The sequence below is a fragment of the Eurypyga helias genome, unplaced genomic scaffold (genome assembly GCF_000690775.1).
Source record: "Eurypyga helias isolate BGI_N326 unplaced genomic scaffold, ASM69077v1 scaffold28369, whole genome shotgun sequence".
Lineage (NCBI taxonomy): Eukaryota > Metazoa > Chordata > Aves > Eurypygiformes > Eurypygidae > Eurypyga > Eurypyga helias.
In genome coordinates this window covers 58615-68066 of record NW_010270895.1, presented here as the reverse complement: position 1 = coordinate 68066, position 9452 = coordinate 58615, and the positions used below count along the sequence as shown (strand labels likewise).

The window sequence follows — 9452 nt, the reverse complement described above, 5'->3', positions numbered from 1 at the left end:
GTTCCCGAATAATTTCCTGCTGTGCTAATATCCCTAATCAAGGGTCATGAGAGCCCCAGACAGTGGCAAAGCCACATTCCTTAGTGCAAACAAGCCCTTCAAAATCTTTTTGGCTTTAATTGATAGGAGGATCCTCCTTGGGAATGAGAATCAGGCTGGTAGTTTCTGCAGCATCTGGGTTTTAAAGATCTAGTTAAAATTGCCAGGGGACCTTTAAGAGTTAAACTGAAGAAATTAATCACCATGGCATGTATTACTGCAGAAGGCTGCCTTTACAGGGACTGTCAGAGAGTGCAGAAATCCCTTGGCGGGGTGTACAGTAGACATCGTGGGGAAAGGTTTGGAAACTCTCTCCCAGGGTGTTTTGTGGGTGAGATCTAGGGTTCTAGTTGGCTTGCAGAGGAAGTGATCTGGCAGGAAGATACCTCTACCATCCTCTATATTTACATTACATGGACTGTCAGGCCTTCAGGCTGTTCATGAGACACTTGTAACACACCATCTCCGTATGCATCTTTACCCCTAACTAAAATGAAGCTTGATTGCTGTTCTGACCCCATCAGTTCCACAGAACAGGTGAACTTCCAGCCCTGAAATGGCCTCTTTGCCCGACGTTTCATATTTTGAGTTCGTTCTAGGGCCAGCACTTAAAGACAGTGACTCAAGGCATAGAATAAGGATAATTCATGGCATGAGCCTGAGGGAGACCAGGAAGAGCTGTCATGGAGAAACTTTAGATGACCGCATGAAGCATGCAGCCGAAAGGAGGTCATTCCCTCGCGCACTGATCTCCAGTTTGGTCTTAAATATTTGTTCTTTTCATGATAGCAGATTGTATTTTTCCAGAACTTGTTGATGTTGCACTTGGATGGCTGTGCTGGTAGGAAGGGGGATATGCACCCTGTGTTAGACAGAAAGCCTTGTGTTTGCATCTTGATCTAACCCGTGGATGTTACTGTTCTCCCTCAGACTATCGTACCGGACCCTGCTTTAGCCAAGTCAACAACCAGATGTGCCAGGGCCAACTCAGCGGGATCGTCTGCACCAAGACCATGTGTTGTGCCACCATTGGACGAGCCTGGGGTCACCCCTGTGAGATGTGCCCTGCCCAACCTCACCCCTGCCGCCGAGGTTTCATTCCCAACATTCGTACTGGAGCCTGCCAAGGTAAATGCCATGAACATCCTTTAGGATGTTCTCTCATCCATCCTGATGTGCAGAGAAAGGGCGAGAGATGACTGACTGCCAGGATACCCAGTACAGAGAAGAGTTCTTTGTGTAAACTTTACATCAGTGTGTGTCTCGGAGAATCACCGTGGGCCTTGGATCTCTCATGGGATCACCTAAGATCATTTTAGCTCATTTCTGGCCATGCTGAGGTTCTCAGGTGACACTCCTCCATCCTACAAGATGTAGTGAAGCTGGCTAGTGTTTCTCCAGGTTTAAAACTAAGTCACAGCCTTCCATATACCCTCGTTCTGCAGTGCTGATGAGTTGTTGGAATTTCTGTCACAGCACTGGAACGTGATCAGCACTTGTATCAGGTGACTGCTGCTCTGTAAATTGTATTACTGGTTCAGAACAGAAGACATAACTCTTATGAGATCACACAAGCAATTAAAATGTACATAAATCACATGCTTGGAGGTTGCATTCAATGTCTGGGACGCCCGGGCAAAAATAGCAGAATGGTCCAGTGAGTTCCCATCAGCAGATCCATTGGCAGCCAGAAAGGAGCTGCTGTTATTTCTCCCCACTGGTGGGTTGCAGGGGTCTCCATGTAGAGTTGTGTGAATTTCTTTCTGCACCTGCAACTAATTTCAACCCTTCCCTGCCACAATCAAAAGCCAAAATTACAGTCCAAATCCCTCATTGGCCACTGTCTGTAGGATAAAATTGGGAAGGCTGAAGAGGAGAACTCTCTTGCTGTCTACTGTAATCTGATCTTTATGACCCCAGTCTCTTCAGGAGAGCTTGGCCTATTTGAACAGATTTGTCACTCACTATTACTGCAGGAGTATAAATGATATCTGCAGCGTGGAAGTGTGCAGGTTCTAGCAGCAAGTACTGAGGCCTTCCTGAGGTGCTTCGGAAAACATGGTGTCCCCTCATGGGTGAGGAGGCCATGGCCACAGGATGAGCCTTCCTGGGACAGGGCTGAAGAGCAAAACTTACGGTCCGTAGGTTCCCCTCTCTGCCCTGCAGCAGATGCTGCTCTCTGAAGGCTGCGGAAAGACATCACACCAAACAAATTCTCATCCTCAACTCAGCTACCAACCTGGAATGGACCATGAGGAGCTAGACACCTTGATTTGGAAAACACTTCTATACTTTTGTCTCCCTCTTGTTTGTGTAGATAAGCCAGCAAGACCTTTATGGCCGTTTTCTGTCCTTCACCTTACCTGATGGGTAATTGCATTAGGAAACATAAATCCAGCTACTCGGAGCAAAGCTGCTTCCTTCCCATAGCACTCCCACTGTTCTGGTTTTGAGCATTCATCTGCAGCAGTGGCCGTGCTCCCTAATATTCCGCTCTCCTTCCTGTAGATGTGGATGAATGTCAAGCCATCCCTGGCCTCTGTCAAGGTGGTAACTGCATCAACACAGTGGGCTCCTACGAGTGCAAATGCCCCGCGGGACACAAGCAGAGTGAGACCAGCCACAGGTGTGAAGGTAAGATTGCAGCCTTCTGCTCAGCACTGCGTTCCCAGCTCCACCCTGAGAGCACAAGGGTCTCTAAAAACCTGAGAATCTCTCTGCTCACAGGGCATCTCCAGGGCTGGCAAAGCAGAGATAGGACAGAGCTCCCGTGCCAGCCTTGATCCTAGCTTCCAAATAGGAGGGAGTACTGCAAGCGTCAAGGCACGTTAGAAAATATACTGCAATGCCAATTTCTGCTCTGTTCATCTGCGTCCCATAGTCCAAGGCAAGAAAACGTGGAACAGAGCTCATCTCATCTTCTCTTAAAGTAGAAGGAGTTTTGTAATTTCATGTGGGTGTATTCTGAAAGATATTTTAATGGCTACACAGACACATTGAGCAGAAGGAACCTCTGCTCAGCCTCCTGCTTAGATCAGGACTTTGAAGCTAGATCAGGTTGCTCATGTTCCTCAGTTTGATCAAATTTTGAAAGGTCAAAGCCTTTTCTTTTGGGGCTCTTGTCCCAGGGTTGCCCCACTGTCATGGTGAGGAATATTTTCCATATACTCACTTGTTATTTATCTTTTTACCCTTTGTAACTTGTTGCCTGTAGTTCAGTAGAGTAACTGGAAGGAAGGCAAAGCAGGTGGAGTCTGACTAGCTGGGACGGTGACGGAATAAGGCAACCAGAAATAGCATCATGGCACTCAGTGCACTGCAGAAGATCCGATTCCATGAGACAAGGGTCTGGAGCAAGTAAATGTAGTGTTGCTTCACTGACTTGGTGATATTATTCCAAATGGACATGCAGGCACAAATGAAAGTTTGGAATTAGAGACATGAAGTGCCAGTCAGCAGCATGTCTGTGAACATCCCTCCCTTGAGCCGGTGCCTGATACCGTCCCAACCCCGCAGGGAAAGCATACCTCCAGGGTTGCCTGCCGACAGCCTGCCTGCTGTGCTTGGTTTTCCTGTCTTTCTGGTTACTTTGTAGGATGCATCTTGCACATCTTCAGCTCAGTTGTAAATGGGAGTGACCTTTTCAGCCTCAGCATCTCTCTTGGAAACGGTACAGTGCAGCAGAGGCATGGTTTGTGCTTACAGTGAGGGATGCTCTAAGGCATTACTGCCTTAGCAGGAGCTGCGGAGCGTGGAGCGTGGAGCCAAGCCGTGGGGAATGCAGTTGGGCTCTTCTCAGCACCAGCCTTAGCATAACCAAACAGTTAGCAGAGTCGCTTAGAAATGGCCAAATCCCTGATCGTTTCATCTGGGGTGTGAAAATTTAAGAATGTTGAGACTAGGTGCGGTAGCTAAGGCAGAACTCTGCCTACTTCTGGAAGCCCCTGGAACTGCTCTTTGCTCTCGGACTCGGCATAAGCTGGTCCACTGTATTCCTTGGGGAAATTCAGGACTCAGTGAGTGGCAGTGTCTTGGTCCATGCTGTGAGGCACATACAGTGTGGAGCACAGGCAAGGATTGGGTGCAGTCAGTATGTTGAACATCCACAGTGCCACCAATCTGAGCCCTTTCATGAGACTCTGGCTCCAGTTCCTTAAGGTCCCGTCTCAGCATCTCCGTTACCGCTGCTCGGCCTGTCTCTGAGAGGTGTGCAGACCTCGAAGAAGGACATGCTCTCCCCCGGCATCTTGCAGCAGTTCTCATGGGACAGGCACATACCTTGCCAGGCAGGCTGCACCTCTCAGGAGTAGGGGAATAAACATTTGTTATGTTTTCCAAACATCTGGCAAATGAAAAAGAAAACAGCATTAAACTTCTCCTGCCTTGGTTGTTAAAGCTCTTTCTCACGTACCGTAATGAAACCCTCCTGGCCTGTGTTTGCCGTTTTAGGGATGAAACCTGTTGGTTGTGCTGGTGTGACTGCGTCCCACCTAGCTGGACTCCAGGAACTCCACCTCCCTTTCATTCCTCTCCAAGGCTCTGTTGTAACCAAGACAAGGGATGATGAATGCACTAGAAAGCAGATATTTAACCTGGCGTTTGGTTCCAGGTGGCAAAGTTATTTACAGTGGCAGAACTGTAGGCAGCTAACCATTACACGTTAAAGCACCTCCGTGGCACTGTGGGTTTGAAAGCATACGTTGTCCCATGGGGTTTCTCCCAACAGTCAGTTCCCAGGGAAAGGAGCATCACTGCTTCCAGGTGACTGTTCCCGTACTCCTACCCTCCTGAAATCCAGACATTTTCCTTGCTAGTATAACTCCAGTAGTCTTCGCATCAGTGCATGTCGTGTGACCTGGGTTCAGCCCTTCAGAAAAACTTTTCCACAGTGAGACACCAGCTACAGAGGTTAATCCTTCGGTGGGACGTTCTTTTATGTTGAGGAGACATCTGTGTCCGTGGATCTTCCTTGGCAGGATGCCACTAGACTTTCTAAAATTTTACCAGAAGGCTTTCTGGCAGTGCTCCAGCATCCAAGGACTTGGAACTGGTAAAATCCAAACCACCCCTTTTATGATCACCTCAGGTGAAGAACCAGTTCCCCAAATCCAGTGATGTCCCATGGAATTTGGCTGGCCAGTGGGCGAAGGCTGGTCTGCACTAAAACCATGGGCCCAACCTCAGGACACAAAAAATTCTTCTTGCCTTGGTCTGCCTCACCCGAGCTGGCTGGGGACCAGGCAAAGCACATATGAAATCAGTTTAGCTGGAATCTCCTATATACCAAGATTAAAAACAATCCATTGTCTGAATCTGTCATCCAGATGCGAGGGGCCTCTGCATGGGTCCCCGCTTCCCAGAACGCCTGCAAAAGCAGCATGATGTGGCCATAAACAGCTTCCTTTCACTCTCCTTCCTGGATGGCCATAAAAAGAGACATCTCCAGCATCTACCGTGTCTGTTCCATCACTTATCTGACCTCAATTGCTAAGGAGACCACCAAAAGAGGATGCTTTCCTTTGGTGTGATTTACCGACCGAGGGGTCCTTCTGTGAGAACGACCTAAGCATGAGGGATGCTCTAAACTCAACAGTGTTGAGATTGTTTTCCAGGGTTTCTTTCCCGGCCATGAATCACCAGCATGCCCCCACCAGGCAGTCAGAAGGTGAAGAGGATACCTTTGGGGTATCACTGCTCCCCTCTGGGACACGTACCCCATGGGAGTCACTAAAACTGTGTGAATAGGGGAGCAGAGAGCCAGCATCTTGTAAGGGGTTCACTTGGCGCGAGCGCTGTATCGATACTGGGAGATCTGGGCCCTGTCTGAGCTTGCTGCGTGCTTTGATATGTCAGGAGCGAGCTGCTCGTTTACAGCCGGCAGCGCCGAATTCCCGACTTGCTGAGATGTTTGAACTGCCGGAGTAGCTGCATCACTCCAAGCACCCGCCACGCTCAGCTAAGGGTTTTAGTCAAAATAACGACCGCAAACATAAGAGGATATTTTCTTTATCCAGTTGTGCTCCAAGCCTAAAATCTCAAAGCTGCAGGGGTTCCCTTGTTGAGCCTGTGCTAACTTTATAGCTGGTGGAAGGAGTGATTTCTCAGCTTGCACTGAGACCATCTTGCTTTAGGAAGAGGAGATGGTTTCCTCTTGTTTTCAGATTCCTTATCCAAGCCTAGCATCCAGGAAATATTAAAACTAGATTACATATCTATGTTAAATTCTTCCCTAGTTCCCAGGAGCTTGTATTTTCTACTTAGAAGATTCCTCCTGGGGAGTGAAGTCAGCAGATGGGATTGTGTTTGAGCCAAAGGTCAGAGCCCGTGTCACTGTGTCTGCTGATTAATGATGCCTCCCTCATTAACGCAGCAGCATGTGCCACTAATCTTCTTGGGGCTGTTTATTGGTGGGAATGTGCAGGAGTAGAGATAATGTTGTTCGTTTCCCATAGTGATACTTATCTCTTCACACAAATGGCACCTGGAATTAAGGCTCCATTTTCAGTCCCTGAATCCCTGGAGAATAAAGTTTCTTTTCTTATGCGAGATCTGTGCTGATAGCGGAGGCCAGCTCAGGCCCTGGTCTCCCAAGCACGTGAGGGGGCTGTGGCTGGATGCGCTGGATGAATTTTGGTCAACTCCACTAGGATAATGATTTCCTTTTTCTATCTGCAAAATGTGAAAATGTGCACATGACATCAAACCTAAATATTCTCCACGTTCGGGGTCGCTCAGTTCCAGGGTTATTTCTGCAGCTCATCCCTAATGAATGTGACACTTTCAAGTAGTGGCTTAGTTTATGCCTTTGTTCATTGTATTCCGAGGGAGCTCGAGGGATCAAGAGTTCCTGAGCTCCGGGCTGTGCAACATATAATGAGAAATCTCTGGCACAGCGAGTTGCCTGCTCACTTTGTGAAAGATGGAAGCAGGCTGGGAAGCTGAGCAGTGGTGGCGGGGTGGGTGGAGGGTGGGGAAGGGCAAGGCTGCTCTCTGAACCAGCGCTGGGACGAGGCCAGCTTGGCAAGTGCCAAAGGTCTGCGTTTGTGTTGTGTTTGCATGGGAGGATGAGCAAGGAGGGCAGAGGCTGCCAGCTTAAGGCTGATTTGACAGGTATTATGGCTTTTGGGGAGACGGGAAGAGAGCAGGATTTGCTGAGGCTTTCAGGGGAATGAGGAGCGTTATATCCAGCGGGCTTCTTAACGCTGCTGGAAGAAAGGAATTGCCGAGGAGGACACAAGAAAGCACTCCTGGCAATGGTGGTGCAAAATGAAGACAGGAAACATCAAAGCTGAAATCAGACACGTCTTCCTGCTACAAAGACATGTATCAGTAAGTCGTAGGGGGGTGTGGGGTGGTTACGCTTAGTGACATCTTTAAATTATCCTGGAAGCAACCATAAAAATTACACTTAAGGGAGCAATTCCATGGCATGTTCTTAAGGGTGGAATCACTGACTGAATAAAGCTTCTCCTTCCATATTTTTAGTGGTTCTCTGCCAATAATTTAACTTCTCCTAATGGCCCTTCCTCTACTGCACAACAAAATGCTAAGCCCAGCTCTGTTATCAGTGCAGTATGCAATGGCAGTACCTCACCCTGGATGCTTTCCAGTGCCCCAGAAGAAATGGGCATCTCAACCAAAATTGTTCCAGAATGATAACGTTCCAGATACAAGACACAAAAAAGCACACAAAGAGAAACACCAGGCAAGGGAGTGAAAGGCACTGCATGCTTCATGCAGGAGCTCTGTTCAAATCTGTCCAGGGTAGATTCTTCTTGACAGTCTTTGGCATCTCCAGGAGACAGATTCTGCCAAGGGAGAACAAATCCTTTAGTTCCCAGTCTCACCTTTTACTCGCCCCTTTCTACTTAGCATTTGTAGGGTCACATGCTAGATGCTACTTATGTCCCTAAGGATGAGCCTTTTGGCACCACCATGCAAAATTCCAAGTTTTCTAATGAAGACAAAGCTCTATTTTTTACTCTGTGGAGTCTCATTCATGTTTCTGAACTGGAGGGAGCTTTCCTGCATTTTCCATGAGCAGAGCGGGTAGGCTGGCCCACTTTCCTCACAAATGGAACACGATAGCCATTTTATTAGCATGTTTTCAATTTTCTTACAAAATGTCTACAGAAGAGCTCATTGTTTGGATCCATTAAAGGCTCATTTCCATGGATTTGGTGTGGTTTGGAGGGTTCCATTACTCTCCTCTGTGGTTTCTTTGTGCTTTCTGGAAGGGAAGGTCTGAGAGTCCCGTGCGCTGCACGAGAGAGGGCTGATGAGGCATGACCTCTGCTACGTGACACGGAGATGTTTTCTCCATCAAGTCCTGTTTTTTTAGCAGATGGAAAGGTTGGGGTTTCAACATGTCTGTGGGCACCCGTGTTGGATGGGCTTTGCAGACTGCAGCTCTCTCTGAAGCTCTGTAGCCTTTGGCTTCCAGCATTTTCAGCCTTAGTGATCAGGCCAACTCCAACCCAGCGAGTTGGAGACCAGGTCCAAAATCAACGTTTGCATTGAATTCTGCCATTGTCTGAAGAGCAGAGTGCGCAGAATATTGCTTTAATTTTTAACAGAGAGTTGGAAAAGTCGTGAAGTAGCCAGCTTGGACTTGGAAGAATTCCCTACCCAGAGCTGGCAGCTGGGTGTTAATGAGAGGTGTACATATCCATCCCACTGTGTCAAGCTCTCCATGGACTTCAGCTCTGAATGAATCAAAACTATGAAACACTTTACAAAGAGAAAATAAAGGAGGCAGATGTGGTGGGGAAGAACTGAAACAACAACAAAGCCCGGAGCTCAGTTTCTCAAAGTACAGGATGTGCGAGTCGGCTCGGGAAACTCTGGCTTTCTGCTTCGCGGGTTGCTAACTCTGCTCGCGTCCCAGCGAGGATTTTCAAGGGGAAAAAACGTTGCAGTTTGATTTAACCTTTTGAATTAACTCTGTTTTTCCTTAAGAATGGAATGTAGTTGCAGCCCCCACAAACCCCTGCGCTTTTTCTTGGATGACCGACTCTGTGTCATCAGTATCGATCTCATAAGTTGCCTGCTGTCAGCTGGCCTCCAGACCTCTGATACAGCAAACTTCAGGAGAGAGACGCACAAGTTTTAAGCTGTTATTTCCAACAGTACAACCAGCTTTTGCTTCACAAAGCTCTTTCTCTTCCAGTGTTCTGCAAATGGTAACCGAACACAAGCCTGTAGTTAAATGACAGGGCAGGCTGCAGTGATAAAATCTCTTTGGCTGCAGGGGCCCAGGTGGGGGAAGTGTTTTCTGGAGATTTGCATTGCTGCCTTGCCAGGTTTCAAGTCGTGTCTGTCTGTCGGAGGGGCTCTGAGCATCAAAGAGCTCAAGGAGCACTGAGGGCAAGAGGCGCTATCTCTGCGGCTTTTGACAGGGCGGTGATGTGTGT

At 48.0% G+C, this 9452-nt stretch overlaps 1 protein-coding gene across 1 annotated transcript in view; it reads left to right on the top strand.

The window, feature by feature from the left end:
* The window catches only part of LOC104514839 (fibrillin-2-like), a 92532-nt gene that overhangs the window by 29022 nt on the left and 54058 nt on the right, over positions 1–9452 (top strand). The window contains 2 exon segments of the mRNA XM_010158622.1: positions 970–1167; positions 2548–2673. Of these exon segments, the coding sequence (XP_010156924.1) occupies positions 970–1167; positions 2548–2673 (324 nt within the window).